This window comes from Callospermophilus lateralis, chromosome 16 (assembly GCF_048772815.1).
Source record: "Callospermophilus lateralis isolate mCalLat2 chromosome 16, mCalLat2.hap1, whole genome shotgun sequence".
NCBI lineage: Eukaryota > Metazoa > Chordata > Mammalia > Rodentia > Sciuridae > Callospermophilus > Callospermophilus lateralis.
Genome location: NC_135320.1, coordinates 75,952,513 through 75,972,531, shown reverse-complemented (window position 1 = coordinate 75,972,531; position 20,019 = coordinate 75,952,513). Strand labels below are relative to the sequence as shown.

The 20,019-nt window shown below is 45.6% G+C and overlaps 1 protein-coding gene across 1 annotated transcript in view; it reads right to left on the bottom strand.

The window, feature by feature from the left end:
• Positions 1 to 4,192: 4,192 nt before the first annotated feature.
• Positions 4,193 to 20,019, bottom strand: part of Fer1l6 (fer-1 like family member 6) — a 113,987-nt gene continuing 98,160 nt past the window's right edge. Inside the window, exons 37-40 of the mRNA XM_076835781.2 lie at positions 19,528 to 19,769; positions 17,829 to 17,992; positions 5,789 to 5,889; positions 4,193 to 4,382 (exon numbers count right to left, since the gene is read on the bottom strand). Coding sequence (XP_076691896.2) covers positions 4,193 to 4,382; positions 5,789 to 5,889; positions 17,829 to 17,992; positions 19,528 to 19,769 — 697 coding nt within the window. The remainder of the gene's footprint in view (positions 4,383 to 5,788; positions 5,890 to 17,828; positions 17,993 to 19,527; positions 19,770 to 20,019) is intronic.

The following is a 20,019-nucleotide window of genomic DNA, read 5'->3' as shown; positions in this document are numbered from 1 at the left end:
AGTTGGACCTTGGCCAGCAGAACTGCAGCGTGATACACCTGCGTGGACTGGATCCACCCAGTTGCTGAGCTCTGTCTCCACCGCCATAGAGAACCAAGACCCCAGAGGATGGCCGGTTGAAACCCGAGCCTCTTCTCTTCCTATGTCCCATCAGACTCCACGCCCTGGTGATCCTACCCCAGAATCCATACCTGTGACACCAGCCACTACCCTCTGAGGACTGGCTTCCTGCCAGGCACCTGCTAGACACTGGACAGGATCTCTACGATGCTTGCCAGGTGGCTACTGTGTCCTTTTTATCAGAGGAAATTGGGGCTCAGAGATGAAGTGACCAGATAGAAGTGAGAGCCAGGGCCAAGTCTCTGGTCCTCTCTGGGGGCAGCTCTGGGAAGAACTGACCTTCTGAACTCTGGCTTTCGCACCCCATCCCACAGCCATGGCCCGTGTAGGGTCCTGTGTCCCTCCTGTGTCCTCCGTGTCCACTGCTTCCTAAGGTGTCCTCCGCCCAGCTCTCGTCCCCAACCACCCATCACACACCACGAGTCCAGCAACCTCTCCCGTCCATGACGCTTCTCTGCTCAAACTCGCCAGGTTCCCGTTCTAGGTGGCACGAAGTCCGCGGTTCGCAGTGTGGCAGCCAGAGCCTTCGTAATGTCCTGAGTTCCCTCCTCCAAACTCTCCCCGCTGTGGACCACCACAGGTCAGCTTTGCTCCAGCAGGTGCCTGGACTTGCCGTCACCATGCGGATGAACCTCCCCACAGGACACCAGGAAGCTGTGGGTCAGCAATGTGCACAGGACACACGGTTTTTTAGTAGTTAACATTAGATCCCAGCTCGCCCATCAACCTCCCTGGAGCCTTAGAGATCTGGTCTCTGATCCCCCCATTTCCCGCCTCTGGGGCCAGCACTGAGTGAAAACAGCCACCTCTCTCCTGGGACAGCAGCTCTAGTCTGTTCTCTGTACAGAAATGGACTCTCTGTCTCCCCATGGCTGAAAATCCTTAAACAGCTACTCATCACCCTTCAGATAAAGACCCTCATCCCTAGGGGTGTGACCCTATGGGACTTTTCAGGTCCATCTTGGGTCCTTCTGCCTCCCACTACACCCACTCTCTTTCAGAAGTCTCCTGTGCTTTGCTTCCTCCTGCCTCAGGGCCTTTGCATGTACTGCCTTCCTTCTCAAGCACTCTTCCTTTCTTCTTCTTCATCCTTTGTCTACCGTCAGCCATGCTTCCCCAGGATGCCTCTCTGTTCCAGACTGGGATGGAAACCTCAGTGAGATGCTCCTCTGCTTCCGGTGCATGGCCCAATTCAAGCCATCATTAATTATCTGTGTAAGTGATTGATTTATGTCTTCTCTCCATCCAACTCAGGGTTGATTATGATACCTGGAATGAGGAGGGAAGTCACAAATTACCTGTTGAATGAATGACACCAAATGTCCCCAGCTGTGAAGTGGGTGTGGTAAGCACCATTTAGGTGTCTTGTCAAGGAAAGAGCAAGAGAGGTACCAAACGGTTCAACACTGGTGACACAGAGCAGGGTGTCCTGTCCTGTGGCTGGTTGTTGTTTTTACCAATATTGATTTTGTTTTATTTTTGGGGGGGGAAGAATTCAAATGTTATAAAAATTATTTACATATATCCATTCTGAAACAAATTTAAGCTGTAGGAAAAACCCGTAAGTTGTCAAATGAATACAATGAAATGAATCTTATTTAAGAACACAAATAAGGGTTCATGACAACTTGTTGAAAAGTGGGCTCTGGTTTTTTTTTTTTTTTTTCCTTACTGTAATATCTTTAAGGTCAGGCTGCACAGTCAGGCACAGAACATTATCTTATTTTAAGTGTGTTATACATGAGGACAGACCATATGCACAGCTATGTATAGAACACCAGGCAGAGCAGATTCCAAAACCGTCCTTGTTCACCGCTTCTCCTCACACGTTTCTTAGGAGGGCATCTGATCTAAAAGTGTTTAAAATGCTTCTACCTGAAGGGTTCTTAGTATTTTGGCATCAAAGGAAGTTGATGAGCTCTATTTAACTTGGGGTTCCGATCCTTGGCTTGCTTTTATTGTGAGTTTCGATGATGTACATGGTTTTAACTACCTTTCCAAATCCAGCAGAAAGTACAATACCTTACTTCCAAACTCATCCTAAAATAATACTGCTCTTTTCATCAACACCAGAGATGTGTTGCTGTTTCTTAATCTTATCCATGAGGCACGATTCTTACTTCTCTTGGACGGCCCGTGATCCCAAGATGAGACAATCTCATGGGAGCTGCAGAATTAAAGGCCGTGCACATCTTATTTCATCTGCATCCCCATAGCCCAGGGCATAGGAGATACCCAATAAATACCTTGATAGGAACACACGTCAACTTATATCTATTTATTAATTAAACTTTGTACATTAAAACCAATACATATTTATCTTGGCAGTTTTAGGAGAAATGGAAAAACAAGAAGGAAAAGGAAAGATCATACTATTTGAAGACAGTCTCTATTAACATCTTGCCATATTCCTCCAGGCATTTTTTCTATGTATGCACACATTTTTTTCTTTCTACAATGTGGCTATACATACCGTTTGCTGATGCATATTTTATTTTATATACAAATGAATTCCAGGCATGTGTCCCATGCCACCATGTACTTTTGACCACGTCATTGGCAGCCATGCATCATTGCACAGTAAGAATGAGCCACGCGGCTGTAACTACCTCACATGAAAACATCACAGAGGCAGCACACATTTCAGGAAACAGGGCACAATGGTTACCAGGGACGAGTTCAGTGAATGAGGCTTGAATCTAAAATTACACAGAACATGCTTTGGTCTTTCTCTGATGGACCAGGAACATTCTAGAATGACTTTCTATGAAGAAGTAAACACACTTGCCTTTACAAGAGTCACCTCTGTGCAAGCCGATCAACAAAGAAAACGGTGGCCCTGGTGCTCTGGGTGTCGAGAGGAATCCCAAACCAGTGTCTTCAATGCCACCCAAGATGGCCCTTTATAATAGAAGTCAATGATTGACGTGTTGTTTGTATTTGAAGCTAAAAATTCTGCTCGAGCATTGAGGCAATACATTGCCATTCTTTTCTTTCCTCTTTATCTGAGAAAACCAGTCCCTTGCTTCAACTCCATGCCTTTGGTAGGGCAGCTTGGACAAACTGCTGTGAAGATCAGAAGTTCACCTTCAACAACAACTGACCTTGACAAGTGCATGGGGTCTTGTCCTAAGACTGGTTTTGAAATGAATTTGCACCTGAGACTCATGATGAAGCCTGCACAGATGTTGGTCAGGCTAAGTGCTGGACAGTGCCAGGGATGGCCGTTCATATCACGGTCTATGGGGACACAGTACTTGGTGGCTGTGTACTCTGGGTACCTGGTAAATGACAATTCCTACTGGTAGTGTGGAGCGCCCCCGACACCCACTCACACACGTGCACACACACACACACTCTCACAGAGTTATATTTCACATATCTTACAACAAATTGTAAAATTCCTCTTGGAAATTGCCAGAAAGCATAAATCAAAATGGATTTTTTCAGAACTCACGATTACTATTGAACATGATCCTTGTAATGAAAAAGACCCAGCAACATCTCCGTCTCTAGGTGGGAAGGTCAATAATGAAGTATGTTGGGTGACTTATGACAGTTTTCTCCAAGCCAGTTTCCCAGCCTGAATCGGTGACTGCATTCTGTAAACTGGTTAGGATATCTAGATCAGGGTAAATACCTGTTCACTTGCTAAAATATCTTTGTCTGTTTGCTGCAACATTTCAATTAAAATAAGGTACTGGTAAGAAAACCTCAGACCAGAGTTCAATCTCTCTGAATACAACTAATGATATAAAGTAGACATTCATTCAGTCAACTGGAGGTCCCTGCGGATTATCCAGAGGTGAAGGAGTCACTATTCCATGCCAAAAGCATGACTTAGGGCTACGGCCTGAAAGATGGTGGCAGGGGCTGGGGAGGGAGGGGACGTCTCTTTCCCCCTCCTTCAAGAAGAGTGGATCTGTCCAGAGACACAGGGACAGTTCTTGGGTCCTTTGAGCCTCTCTCCTCTCAGTGCTCAGCACAGTGCCTCACCCAGGACTTTCTTAGATGTTTGCAGATGAGGAGAGGAAAGGATTCACAAAAAGGGGGATCCAGTCCTGCGTGACCCCTACGAGCCTGAGCCCACGACGATCCTCCGGCTGATGGCTCCCGGCAAGGTGTAGATGAAGAGAACCAGGAAGATGATGAGGATGATGAGGATGAAGCCGATGATGATGTACTTCTTGTAATTCTTCCAGATGAGGTGGTACAGGCACTTGAAGGGGCTCATGAACCAGGAGAAGGAGGTGTCTGGGCGGCTGGGGGAGGAGAGAGAAATCGGGGAAGCGGGTCGTGTGGTCAACACTCAGGACTCTCGGGCCCTCAGGAAATACTCTGGCTCCAGATTTCTGGGGACCCGATTTCTGAGCCCTGAGAATGGGGCAGAGACCACACGTTGCCTGAAGCAGGAACAATCTGACATGGGGTGACCAGGGTCCCTGTCGCAGCCTAAAGGTTGGCCTGGAGTTACAGCCAGAGGCCCCACTGCCCTCCGTCTGTCCCACCACGACCAGCTCTTGCCCCACTTTTGGCTGCAGCCTCCTCTGACCACCTCAGTCCATGATGAGCCCCTCACTCTGAATTCCTAACTCACCTATCGCCAACGTATTTGTCTCCTGCACTCTGAGAGCCATTTTATGAATCTGTTATTTTTCCCTAAGTAAACAGAAATCTCCTGGAAGGTGTAACTATGTCTTGAATCTGTATTCTCCAAAGTGTTCTTTTACTGGGTGCTTCTAAATAATGGAGCTAATGAATGACTAAGCACCTGGTGTTCCTAGCACTGTGGGAGATGGAAGGTAGGCCCAAAGGCAAGGCCACTCACCTTGAGACACCTGGAATAGGACACATACAATTTCCAAGTGTATTTTATATGCAGATTTCATATCTACCACTATTCACTTTTTTATTAATATTTTCTTTTTAGTTGTAGTTGGGCACAATACCTTTATTTTATCTATTTATTTTTATGTGGTGCTGAGGATCGAACCTAGTGCCTTGCACACGCTAGGCGAGCGCTCTGCTGCTGAGCCACAACCTCAGCCCCAGCTATTGACTTTTTAATTGATATGTAATTAAGAATTAAATTCAATAAAGCAACCCTTTTTTTCATAGTAAATCTACTTCTGGGAATTTACTGATTTACAAAAGGAAAATATCTTCATCGTATTATAATTATAGAAAAAAGAAGAAAATTGAATATCTGATGGGGGGTGACAATCAAGTTAATTGTGGGCATTAAGTCTGTGAAATATTCCACAGACATTAAAAATCCTACTTAGGGCAACTACAGCAATATAGGAAAACTTTTCAGTGAAGAATTAAAAAAAAATTAAGACAATTCTGTATGTTTGAATCAAGGTCAAGTAGAAAAACCTGTGGACTTCCTTGTGGACTTTATATTCACACTAAACACGGGTAGGAAAACGATGTGAAAGCAATCTAGAAATGCTGTGTCCCCACAGCACAAGGACCTCTCTATTTGCCAAAGTCTCCATTGCTGTCAGGATAGTGTTCAGTCGTGGAAACACAGGCTACGCAGGTTGGGTGGCACCGACTGACTCACTCCTGCTCCCTAGGGAAGCTCCAGTGGAACAGGCGTCCTCTGAGACCAGAGGGGCGCGGTGGCCCTTCCCCACTCCCACTCCCCCACAGCTGCACTCACTTGGGCTTGGCCAAGGGCTCCGGCTCTTTCCGGGCTTTCCCCACAGGATTCTTCTCGGCTTCTTCTGCTGTGACCAGGTGGAACTCAGCTTCCACTTTGCCCTGAATAAAGACAAGAGCTTCATTTCTAGTCAAGAAATCCGCTAGGGCAATGCGAATCCTAGAGGAAGGGCTATCATGTCAGAAGGCCAGCAAGTACTGCGACTGTTCGGCTGATTTTGAGAAATACTGCTTTCTTTCCAGTCTTTGGAGAAAGAAACCATTTTATGAATAAGAAAAGCCCCAGAATGATGTTTTTTTGTGGAAGGAGAGGGTCCCACTTGGGCACACAGCCACACACTTAATCAGTCACGTGCATTATGCTGCAGGTGAGGATTTAATAGGTGAAGAAATCACGCTCATGACAGAAACTTAAAAGCAATTAGAAAAGGGGACTGAGGACTTGAGTGGCAGGTCCTTTTGCATCTGCGACTCTCTCAGTTCTTAAGAGGAAGTTGGTGGGTGTGGCCCCACATCTACCCAGGGGCTCCTCTGTCATCCTTCATTCCTCTTGTGTCTATACTATTTGCTTTAAAATTACCCTCTTATCCTAGCACCCCTTCCCTCCTCCTGCCTGCTCTATAAGAAACAGCCCCTCTGACTTGAATATTGAGAGTAACGTGTTTTTTGAGAAAAATTTTTTAAATTTATATATATATATATATTTAGTTGAAGGTGGACAAAATATCTTTATTTTATATTTATGTGGTGCTGAGGATTGAACCCAGTGCCTCATGCATGTACCACTGAGACCCAATCCCAGCCTGAGAGTAATGTGCTTTCTAAAAGTGCTTTTCCAAAGTTATTGACAGTGATGCATATCTTGAATCATCAAAATTTGAGACCGGATCCCTGCAAAAATCAAGTCATTCTTTCTCGTTCATGCATTCACTCATTACTTTGGGATCCTCTGTATGCCAGGCACTGTTGTAGACACTGGAGATGTAATGACTAAGAAGTATAGAATCCCTAATCTCCTGAAGCATCTGGTCTTGGTGGAGGAGAGAGACTCGTCCTCCTCCTGAGATTTAAGGTGATAGTAGGGAGACAGATACTGGTAGGGGACTATAGTGTCCTAGAAGTATTTGAGGACATGTGACCACTGCTTGAACTCCTCTCTCTGGATCACACGTGGATTAGACATTATGTAATGTCAAGGCAGGGTTGACTTCTCACCCCAGTGAAAAGTTCTAAGAACCAGCTGAGCCAGTGGTCCTGCCTTAACTAACCCATTCACCCTGAAAAGACAAGGACTGCCCATCAAGCAGGGTTGGTTGCTTGGTGACAATGTAATTGTGGGAGAAATCAGAAAGAACTGGTGTGAGGTTGAGGAGCAAGAGAGGATAAAGTGGCCGGGTATCTGCATGTTAAATAAATGCAGTGGGCTTTTGTTGCAGGTGAAATTGTGAGTTCAAATCTAGATGTTCTTAACCACCCTTTGGATTAGAACACGACCAACCCAAACTCAAATGTTCTAAGTTCCAAAAAAGTTCCTCAGATGCATGAACATATGCAGTCTCATTCCTATTGAGAAATCTTGGCCTTACAGTCAATGGCTTGCACGTAGAAGCACTCAGGACATATTTGAAAAGGTGAGAAAGAAAGAAAAGAAGGCTTCTGTTGATTATAATCACTCTTCCACACAGCTATTGAGATGGAGTAACTGCAACAGAACTCAAATACCAGACTTTATTGATTGCTCACTTTGTTCTGGTTCATTTATTCTATCATCTCCCTCGCTCTCCACCCCCCTCCCCTTTTTCTCTGGCTCAGCAATGAGCAAGGCAAACGCAGAGCTCCTTCTTGTAGGTGGAGAAATCAAGACACAGCGGTCAAATTTTCCAAGGTCACACACACAATAAGCCAACCCACTGGAACCGGAGCCCAGGTCTGGGTGATACCAAAGCTCATGGCTTCCCTTGTAGCCAGCCGTCTCCTGACTTCTTTATCCATTTGCCAGATCATTAAACTAGAAGCTTCACAAGGCTCTTCTTAACTACATGAGACGATGCCGTGATTGTCTTCCTAATCACCATCTAAAGGCACTAGTCTTCCCGGGGCTATCTTCTCCTATGTCAAATGGCCAGAGGCTCTCTACAGCCACCTGGCTTTCACTTCTAGGGTTTACGAAATGCAGAATGAAGCCTGAGGAGCTCTTCCAAGCCTTGGTGACTGGAAGAAATCCAAGAAATGGGCCCAAAATTCATGGCAGAGGCAATTCTATGTGCAAACAGGATGTATCCCCAGGGGTCATTCAGAGGTGACCTAAGTGACACCAAGCAGTTTTTCATACATGACATGCTTCATCCAGTAGCTCCAATTTGAAGGATAGTCAGTTTAAGAGGAGCTAACCAGTTGCTAGGTTCCAGAATTCTTGGAAGAGAGGATATGTGTAAATTAACAGAACATACATTGGGATCAGAGTAAAAGGATCCCAGCAGCCCCTCTGTTCCCTAGTGCTCCATGATAATAAGCTCAGTCACAGGCCTTTATAACCGTTGGTGCCGTGTGCCTGTGTCATTCCATCTAAACCACTTGACAATCTGGCAAAGTAGACAACGCTTCTGCCCCATTTCGCAGTCCATGAAAAAGGGTGCGGCCAGGTCTGCTAACTTGGATTTAAAACCAGGATTTGTATCCAGGTCCTCTAATGCCAAATCCCATTTATCTTCTACTTCATTTGTCTAAGTGACCTCTTGTTAAGGAAGAAAAGAACTAGGCTATTTAAATAGTATGGATTTGTGTACCTTTCCTGAGATGTTCAAGAGAAACTCCATAATCCCTACCATCGCTCTGACATTAGTATATGCATTTGACCCCCACTATGGGCTGGCCCAGGACAGCCTAGGGAACGTCACAGCCTAGCATAGCAAGCAGTTGAGTGCACAGGAGTCAGACAGGTCTGCACTGAAGACAGGTTTGCTGTGCAAACCTGGGTGAGTTACCGGCCCTCTTTAAGCCTTGCTCTCCTGGGGGTGTTATTCATGTGTACCCTATTAGGTGGCTTTGAAACGTAAGTGAAATAACACATTTACAATGCTTAGCCTGGTGCTTGGCAAATAGAAACATTTTAAAAAATGAAAGCTGCTACCTTCAGCCCTGTTTCATCAACAGACACACATGTCTAATGGAAAACATCTCTGCTCATACAGAAAATGCCCAGAGAAGACCCACAGACCTGCTTCTTACAGGAAAATGTAAAGTAAAAGAAGGCAGACAGTATTCAATTAATTTTGCCTTTGGCACAGAAATCATCTGTGATTATTCTGGAGAGCCCTGCTATAGCCTCTCTGCCCTGCCTGGGTGGTTGCAAAGCATTTACTGAGCATCAGGAAGGCAGAGAGGAGGGTATAACTGCCACATTCTGATAAATACCACGCCTGGCTGCAATCTCTCCACACAGAGCATTCTGTGTCCTGTGCCAATCATCAGTATTCAGCCTAGCAGCAAGTAGAGATCTAAAGCTAATAATAGCCTCCAAATGTAATTTAAAACCAGGGCTAGAAAAACGTGGGCAGTTTGAGATACTAGCCATTAACCTAAGGACATCTGCGGATGGACGAAAATGATAAGGCAAAGTCCCTGAAAGATCATGGATTTATTTTGTCACATTTGTTATCAATGAGCTTCAGACTTCACCGTGACTAGATAGTGGACACCCGGGTGATCTCTCTGATTGGAAACCCTTTCCTCAGCAGCAATTATCGAAATGCAGCCCTCACTGGTATTACATGGGGTATCCTCCAGCATCAATGGTGAGATGTGTGTGGTTCAAATTCCTTTAGGAAAAGGAGTACGTGTGTGTGTGTGTGTGTGTGTATTCACATCTATACACACACCCATGCACATATAGATATGTGCATACATACATACATATATGCATGTATGTATGTGTGTATTGTATAGTCACACCCTGAACTTGGAATTCCATTCTGGATAGCTGAATTAAAGAAATGACTCAAAACTCAGAATAAAGCTTTGTGAACAAAGCACAGTCACTCTTGGGGATGTTCAAATTGTCTTATTTGCCCTAATGAGGTGTCTCAGATTCCTCTTGGATTTATCTGCCCTGGTTCTGAAGTCAGTCCCTTTTCCAATGATCCCAGGCTTCCTTTAGTAGGAGCTAGTAATTAGAAACCAGAGGCTAGGAGGTTTCTTTGTACTGGGTGATTTTGGTTCTAAGTTCTTTCAGTGGACAGAGCTGGACAATATATTTTTTAAAAATCAACAAATTCATAGTGATAAAAAAGCAGGAGTCAAAATCCCATTTTCTATTATTGGAGGTGACTCTTATACCAACTCTATTTTTTTTAGTTAGTGCACTATAGTTTTACATAATATTGGGGTTCGTTTTGATATAATCATACAAGTATAAATGTAATTTGCTCCCATTCAATCCCTAGTACTCCCCCTTTCTCTTCCCTCCTCCCTCCCCCATTCCCTTTCCTCTACTCTACTGGCCTTCCTTCTATTTATAGTTTTGTAAAAGTTAGTTCTTTATAGATATACATAAAGATAACATTCACTGTGGCGTATTTACACAATGGAGTTTTACTCAGCCATAAAGCAGAATGAAATTATGGCATTTGCTGGTAAAAATGGATAGAAGTGGAGAACATCATGCCAAGTGAAATAAGCCAGACCCAGAAACTCAAGGATTGAATGTTTCTCTCATATGTGGAAGTTGCACCATGTCTTGATTCTAAAATTTGGGAATTAAGAGATATAATTAAACATTTTATCTTTTATGACTGTAGGGAAACTCTCCTTAATAGATGATTGCCAACTAATAAATGGAGAAAGGATAATAGAATTAGATGATAGATAGACATGGACAGATGAATGGAAGGAAAGAAGGAAGGACAAAAGTTAGGAAGACTTAGGAAAATCATTTAACCAAGCTCACCAGAGGTCACTAAAACACTGGGTGAAAGGTGACAGCACAACAGGAATTCCCCACCATGCCAAAATGTTACCCGATCATTTACTTGCTATATGCCAAGGGGAAATGCTTTACAACGAAGACATCTTGTGCTTACCATCACCACCAAGCGAGCACACAGCATCACATCAGTGAGACCACTGGAGAGTGTGAGCCTCTGACCTGGTTCAACAGGAAGTGAACATGTTACCTATTATGTGTCCTGGCCAAAGGTGTTTAACTGCAACCTGAAAAAGCTGTTGTACCTAACCTCCAGTTCACAGGAGATATAGGGATAGGGAATAAGATAAGCAACCATATAAGAAAACAGCCAGATAAACCAGGCCTAGCTCACCACAAAGTCAATGTCATAAAAAAAAGTCAGAGGACTATTCTAAAATAAAATAGACTAAAGAAATATAATAACCAGAAGCAACATGTGAACTAGGAGTGAATCTTGTGTGGAAAGAGAAACAGCTATAGGAGACATTTAGGGGGCAAGAGGATATTCTCCTTATAGTGGGAGAAGTGAACGTGATGTGGATATAGAATTATATTAGGCAGTCATCATTAACTCTCAGATGTGATGGTGGCCCTGCAGGAGGTGGTCAGTCATGATCTACGTGGCTGATGGCTATGTCGGAGAATGTCTGTGCTACTAGGAGGTGCCTGTGAGAGTATTTAGGGGTGAAGTAACATAATATCTACAACTTACTCTTATGTAGTTCAGCAAAAGAAACAACACCCCCCCAAAACCCATACATAAACACATCCAAATACTCAAACCTATATACAAAATAAATATTTCAACATATTAGCAAGGGTTGAATCTTGGTGGTGGATCTATGGCTGAGCATTGGCCTCCTATTCGTTCCTATCTCGAGGGAAAACCCAGTAATTCAATGATGGCATTTCTATCTTGAGAATAAAAAGAGTTAATAATAATATAGATGGTATAACGGCAGGGAGTGCTCATGAAAACACTGAATGAAACAAAATGACAAAAATACGATTTTGAAAGTGGAATAATGATGCCTATCTAAAGGCAGCCAAAATCTCAATGCAGGCAAAGTATGGAAATAGCCAAATCATGAGCCATGGTTTTCTTTAGATTGGTGTGCGGATGAGCGATATTACTTCCTTCCTCCCTTTTTGTGCTTTTTAAATTTCCTATCAATGCATACTATACGATCTTAAAAATCGTGTTCCTGTAAATCTCCCTCTCTGCCCCTGCGGAATCTGAGGTTGCTGCCTATTATTTGCCCATCTGCCTTCCCCAGCCTCCTCAGCTAAGCTGTGAACGTCCGGAGGCCAGGAAGGAATTCGCCCCAGTCACTCTCCAACCCCCAGAGCCAGCATCTGCCCCTGGAGCCCCAGGAGATGCTGACAACTGGTTCCCACACAAACCAGAGGCTCAGAAATCTCCTTTTCACTTTAGTTATTGATGTTCCTGTTGGTTTGTGAGATTCGCCTGTTCAAAACTATCAGTAAATAGCAGAAAGACTAGGAGGGTAGAGGGAAGGGAACCGGGAGGGACGAGGAGGGGAGGGAAGGGGAAGCACTGGGGACGGAGTCAGAACAAATGATATTCCATGCTTTTATAATCTGTCAAAATGAATCCTACAGTTACATATAACTAAAAAGAATCAGAGAGAGGGAGAGGGAGAGGGAGAGGGAGATCCTAAAGGAATAATTTCCTTAAGAGGTCACTTGTAACAGGACTAATGTAAATTGCATGTCACGATGAGTTTCCTGCAGGACATGAGGACCACGTTGGCGAGGACGGGCGACTTTCCTCAGCAATGTCCTGGAGCTGTTCCACCCTGACTGTGAGGATGCAGTGTTCCACAGGGGGAGCCCTGCTTGGGGATACTGAGAAGAAGCTTTCAAGATGAATCCGGCAGGTGGCAGTAAACAAAGCCCTTCTTACCTGCCAGTGACTGTGACAAGAAGGGTGGCTTCCCAGACACTGGGGATGCACATCCAGTAGAACATGAGGATGTGCTGGAGGCACCCCTAAGGAACCCCCTAAGGCACCCCAGCCAACCCAGTGGTTTTAGAGATGGGAATCTGAGACGTGTGGACAGGAAGCACCCCTAGAGAGGAGGTCTCCCAGGACATCTCCTGGCCTCTGGCTCCGTCCAGCCTGCTACACAGTAGGAGAAAGAGGTCAGAGGTTCCGCTTCATGATGAGGCTCCAGTGACACAGGGAGAAAGAGGACGGAGGCTGGGTTACACCCCTCTGCAGGGAAAGCAGGCTTGGGACCAGGTTTCAAGCTGGGGCCGGCCAAGGCTCTGCCACGGGCTGCCGAGGGGCAGAGGATGAATGAAGTCAGCTTTTCCCTTTAGACAGGGTGAGAGCAAATGCAAGAAAAGAAAGGGCTTCCTTCTCCCTGGTGAGCGCTCTCATTTTCCTTTAGAGTAGAGCTAATTTAATTCCAAGTCTTTTCTCTTCTCTTTGAAATGTATATAAATCCTTCCGAAAACCAGGCAGGCGTTTGTCTTTTACACCCAGCAATGTGATTCTCCAGGACCTAGGAGTTAGCGTCCTGGTCTCTCAGTTTCTGGGGGAGAGAAGGGACCTAATTTCATTGGGGACCTTGGTCTAAGTTGTAAAACCGTCTCTTGTCATAAAGACTTGCATGTTTATTTTTCTTCTGCACAAAGACAATCAGCTAAGGTCACCCCAATTGCCAGGTGAATCTCACTAAGTGTGACAAATGGTGCACTCACTTGAGGACAGAGGTTGATCCTGAAGTCAGGTGCGTAGTGGGTTATGACTGCTTGGTTATATGCAAGGGCGAAGTTTCAGTCTGTCTCTGAAATCTCTTAGAAGGATGCTTGTGAAGTGCTTCATACTCTGGGTTAATTTCTTACTTAGTAATAAAACTTTCTTTCCCCCCTCTACTACCTTTGTGGAGAGCTTCTCTAGGTTGGGAGAAGATTTTGTTGTAAGTTTTCTTATCCCAGCAGATATCACCCTGGACCTCCCTGGAGAAAACCATGGATGACCTCAGGACCAGTTGCATGTCCCTTCTGTTCTCACGGAGCTTGGCCAGAAGAGGAAGTACTACACTGTGGTCAAGACCAAGGAATATGGAATCGGACTGTTTGGGTTGAATCCCGTCCTCTCCTGACTAGCTGGGTGACATAGGCAGGTACTTAGCTTCCCTGTGTCTCTTCTTTCTTGTTCATAAAATGGAAATTGATAATACATCCATATTTCCTGGGGTTTTAGCAGATAAGTGAGTTAATGTAGTGTCTAGAACTGAGAAAGTTAGGAAGCCCACCAAAATGAGAACACACAGGCTTCATTGAAAGCTTCCTGCAGCAATGGCCATGGGCACCGTTACTTGTGTTTGTCAGAGACTCAAAGATAGAGATGAGAGACGTGGGAGTTTTAGAAAAAAGGGAACCTTCAGTGCTGTTCTGACTGAAGGGTGCTGGCCAGGGACCCTGGGAGCAGCCCAACCGTGTGGTTGGTTAGGGGGCAAGTTTGGAACCAGGAGCAGGATAAGGGACGATGGAGGTGTAGAAGGAGGCGTGGAACAAGACCTGACCCTCAGTGGCTGAGTGCTGTCGAGGGTGTGGCTTGGCTTCCTGAGTCAGCTGCTGCAGAGGTGGGTTAGGGTTCTACAGTCACACGCGGTCTGCCTGTTGTCCATAGGGACACCCAGGCTTTCAGAACCACATCTGGAACAGCAGTTATCGTAGCAGCATTTGCTATTGCTACAGTCTGAGTGCTGTCACCACTGGGCAAACTGGGCTGCTGGTTGCTTCTCTGGTCTGTTTTCTTCCCCAGGAGACAGCAAGTTCCTTGGTGGCAGTGGCTGCCTCCACTGCACCTCTGTCATTGAGAGACCCCTACCAAAGCCCTGCCCAGGGGGGGCTCCCAAAACGGCTGAGCAAGTAAACAGCTGACAGGAAACACGATAACCTAGACTCAGAAGAGGGAACTTCACGTGGAATAAAAACTAAGGGCATTTCGTTAAAACCCCATACTTACTAAAGGAAAGCCTTTCACACCGGCGGTGGGAGCCTGAGTCATGGCCGGTTCCTCAGTTGCACTATTTATTTATGGTTTGTTTAGGTGGCAGGGATCAGGGCCTTGTGCGGGCAGGTCCCACTGAGCTGCACCCAGCCCTGGAGAGTCCTTACACAGGGGTATAAAGTATGCAGATGGAGCTTCTACTCTTCCCCCTTCTCTTTTCTTCTATTGACCAGAAGCTTCGTCCCTAAGGGTCAGATGCTCATTAAGATACGCAGCCATTTCAGGTTGGAAGCATTCCCTGGTCTCGGGCAGAGGGAGGTGGGAATGCTGAGAACATGCCAAACAATGGCTCACCCCGAATTCTGACACAAGTTGGACATTGAGTATGTTCCAGCCACACAGAATCTGTCATTTAGTGTCATTTAGTGTCTCACATTCTGTGAGATGCACACTTTCATTTTCTGTTTGTACAGGTAAGGAGGCTCAGGGAGGTGCATTGCCTGAGGCCACACAGCTGGTCAATGGAGCCAGGCTTTGCCCCTAATTGGCCTTGAATCTGCCACCAGCCCACTCCCCTGGGGTCAGTGAGCAGTCACTCCCATTCCCTTTCTCCCCGTCTCTGGCAACCACTAAGGTATTTTCTATGGATTTCCCATTCTGGACATCACAGATGGAATCAGACATCACGTAGCCCTTGGTGACTGCTTTCACCGGTCACAATGTTTTCAAGGTGTCAGCATTTCCTTCTTTGTTGTGGCTGAATGCTACTCTGTTGTATGGATAGACCTTTAATTATTTATCCATTCACCAGCTGATGGTCATTTGGGTGTTGCATTTTAGTGGGAGTGAATGCTGCTGCTATGAATGTTCACAGTGTGGTTCTTTAAAAACTCTATACTGCTAAATCCAACGGGCACATCTCTGTCGCTTCTTACATGACCACTCAGGAGCACTTGGCACAGTGAGCCAACTGCCCTTCTCAGAGACTGGCCTCAGCTCATTTTCTTCCCCTTCCTCCTCCATCTCTGCCTAGCCCTCTGCCTCTTTTCTCAGTTCTGACCCCTCCCGCCCACTGTCCACACAGCATTCCAGGGTTCTCATGTGAGCCTCTCCCCTCACCTCCCTGCTGGACACCACTCAATGGCTTCCCTTTAGGATGAAGTCCACACTCTTCACACGGCCTGAGAGGCCGGCTCTGGTGTCCTTGCTGCACTCTAGTTGTAGAGGTTCTAGTTTGTTGGAAGTTTAGTTTTTCCTAAGCAACAAACTTTATGTCCCCTGCCTGTCCCCCTATTCCTTCTCGATGGCTCCCTTTCCATTCTTCGGGTCTCAGCCTGGTTCACAGTCACATAAAGTCCACCCCCCCCCCGACCCCTTGCCACCATATTGAATGAAGTTCCACCCTGGATAAGCTTCCATTCAGCACTTGGGTCCTGCCCAGCTTGTTTCTGTTTTCTCCTTGATGTGGGTGGCTTTGCTTGTGTGTGTCATCAGCTTTAGACTGTAAGTTTCATGACAGAGGAGACCTTGTCTGAATTCCTGTATTTTACTCCCAGGGCCTATCATTCAATAGTTGCTCAGTAAATATTTTTGGATGAGTTAAAGAAACAAAGGCCTGGAAGACGAAGTCAAATGGAATAGCAGAAGAGTCTGCATATGTTAGATGAGCTCTAAATGGTTAAGAAATGTCATGATGACGGCAGTTAAATAAGCATTCACAGATAATTGCTGCTTATTAATGTACAGAAACCAGAATTATGTCAAAAGGTCAGAATTTGGATTTCTGGACTTGGTGACCCCATTTTCCCACCTGGTTAGGTGTTCTGCCCATCCTGGCCCATGGGTGACCAGCTTTCCAGATGGGTACACGTGACCTCCTGGTCATGCTGGGCTCATCACTGTTCCTCCACCTGAAGTGCACGTCACTCTGTTTCATCTAGAAGGACCTATCATTGTCCTCTGTTCTTGAAAAAATCTGGCTCTCCTCTGCATGACCCCCCAGAGATAATCAGATCCCTCTCTCCTCTCGGTTCCTTCTTGGCATTTTGTACCCAGATTATTTCGAGTACAACTGTGTTGTGGACACATTTGTCCCTCTCACGGGACTCAGAGCTGTTTGAGATTAGAACTTGTGACTAATTCATTTCTGAGTCCTTCATTCATCTGACAAATATCGACTGCGCATCTATCATGTGCTAAGCCCTGAAGCCCAGAACCAGCTCAGAGGCTGGTGGGCAGTAACCCTCATGGAGTACTGGAGGGGCCTGGAGGGTTGCACCTGGCTGGAGTCGCAGTCTCTTCACCCATATCATCAGTCAGAGGGGATTAGATTGAGAGTGGAGGAAAGAGAAAAAGTCCCAGAAAACATAGTACAACTAGACACCATGGCGTTGACGCCATAGACCCGGAGTTGCCACCCACCCAGTGAGGTACAAAGAGAGCCTGCTTCCCAACCACTGACCCCTGCAGCAGGGAGATCAGCTGGCAGCAGAGCCAACAGCCCACATGCCAGCTTCGGCGCCTTTGCCCAACCTCCTGGTCACATAAGTCATCCCTCCGTGGAGCAATGAGGGGGTTGGAAAAAAGGCAAGAAAGATGTCCTTCCTGATATTTGTGAACGGTCCGAACCCCGAACGGTGCCTGCAGGACGGACCAAGTTGGCAATGCAGGGAAAGGGATGAGTGCCCTTTCTGCTTGCCCTCCTGAGGAGGTGTTAAAAGGATGGATCAATTTTTAAATCAAGTCTAGTGCTTGAGGGGTAAAAAGACAAGGTGTTACATTGAAATGCTACATTACTCAGGATTTCATGCATAATTTCGAAAGATGTTGAACAAAAATTAATGTCAGGGCAGAACTTCAGGCCCAAATGATAGAAAACCACCAACGCAGACAGGCATCCAGTCAAGCAGGCTGAAATGTGAAGGCTTAATGCAGCCAGAAAGCTCTAAGAGTTCTGCTTCTCAGGGGAGGTTGTGCTTAGGGGTCTACGTCAATTCAAAGCACTTAACTTTTGAAGTTCACCAAATGACTCAATAAAAGTGTGATGTCCCCTGACTGCCCCCGACCCCACCTCCTACAGTCGTCACTTACCGTGAGCTCTTTGCTTTTAGCAAAAGGCCACCAGCCACGCACACGCTTCTGCTGGAATATAGAGATCTTGTTCTCCTCCTTGGCGTTTTCAAACTTGGAGAGATCGCAGGCTTTGGCCGATTTGGCAGCTCGAGGGAAACTGTTGAGGTTCATTTCTAGGGAGCCTGTGAAGAGACGCCCAGGACGGTTGTGGAAAACTGAAAAGTTCCGGAAGGACTTTTCTTTTCCTGTTTTTTTTTTGTTGTTGTTGTTGTTCTGGGGTTGAACCCAGGGGCACTCTACAACCAAATACACCCCTAATCCTATTTATTTTATTTGAGATGGAGTCTCTGTAAATTGCTCAGGCTGGCCTTGAACTTGTGATCCTCCTGCCTCAGCCTCCCAAGTAGCTGGGATTATAGGCGTGTGCCACTGTGCCCACCTGGAATGACTATTCAGTCACCATCTGCACTCGCCAGTTCACTCACCAGTCGTGTGATGGGTATAACGTGGGAGGTCATATGTGCCAGGTATCGGGAGAATAAATAGACCACGTCGGGTGCCATCTTCTGCTTGCAGGCAGAAGACGAGGCAGAACTACAGTACGCGGCTTTCAAGCCTCAGGTTGGGTGTCTTGGCTACTGGGCACCTTCCCTGCTCTGCCAGTGGGCGCCCTGGGGCTGGACGACATGCCTTAGCTTCTTCCACCTCAGCACTGATGCCCTGTGAGAGGTCCCCCACTCGCTGCCTCCCCTTCCTCTTGGAGCCCACTCCTCCTCAGCTCAGGGCCAAGCCCTCCGCCTTTGTGTCTGCTCCCAGGACAGACAGCAGACCTTAGTGGGGTCTACAATATTTCTTCAGAGTAAAATACTGCCATGAGAGAATCCCAGATCTCATTTTAACGAATTTTTCCTATTAGAAATATTTGTAAATCATGGAAATTTTAAAGCATGTCCTGTTCACAGGACAGAAAATATTTCTGTAATTCCCTTCCCCCCAAATTGGCCACAGCTTTCTGTATGGTTAGTTATTCCTACTGGCTCCCCCTCCCCCATCTCCCTATGAATATCCCTTTCTCCTATATATAGGATATATAAAATATGATAATAGCACATATTTTACAAAAATGGGTTTTTTCACACTCTTACTTAATGCATCTTGTACAGTTTTCCAACTTATTAAATATTCCAGTATTTTTTAATGGCTGCAATATTATTGAGTGCTTACTATATTCAAGTCACTGTGGTTTGTTCTTTTTTTTTTTTTTTTTTGGTAGTGCTGGGGAATGAACCCAGGGCCTTATGTACTCGAGGCAAGCACTCTACCAATTGAGCTATATCCCCAGCCCACGGTTTATTCTTTAATTACATTCTCACATTTACAGCTTCACCACCCTCTGACACATGCAATAGTTCTATTCCCATTTTGTTAAGGAGGAAGACAGGCACAGAGTGGACCTTGAATTCCAAGTTTAAACACTTTTTAGTGATAGAATAAAAATCAACTTATGTCTTTTTGAATGTATAGCGGTCCATCATACGGTTGCCCCACAATTTATTTAGCCAATTGTATCATCATAGCTGTTTGGGCTGTTTCCAATTTCCTCCTATCATAAATAGCACAGAAATTATTATCCTTGTAACTGAATTAGACACAGATCTCCAAAAGCTGGAACAGAACCCTGAACATTAATATGTGCTTGATGAAGCCACTGGCTTACCCAGGAAGTCATCTGAGGATAGCCTTTCAAAATCCCAAACCTGCAGCACCAACACAGCTGGAGTCTTACACTCCATCTTCTCTAAGGAAAAGATATTCTCCCTCTTGGTAATGACCATTTGCTTCTCAGCTGGGAGATACTGAAACGGAAACAGGAAGCGCCAGTTGAAGTTCCCTTCTCCTGTGAGGGAGTTGTAGTGCACGTCTGTCTCCTGCTTGTCATCCTCCAAACCCTTTATCCACCTGAATGAAGAGTAAAGCAAAGTTCAAACACTCGGAGACATGATTCAGGCATCAGTATAATCAAGAGGTTCAATGTGGCCACAGCTTTAAAATTATCATGTGATTAGACCAAATGGAAGTTTCCACTGAAATTTAAAAGAGGAAAAGAGGTATCAAAGGGCTTGGAACAGACCTAAGACTCACTTCACCCTCAGGCAGGGTAGGGAGTGTCTTCCATTTTGGGGGCACACCTGAAACCCCATGTGATCAA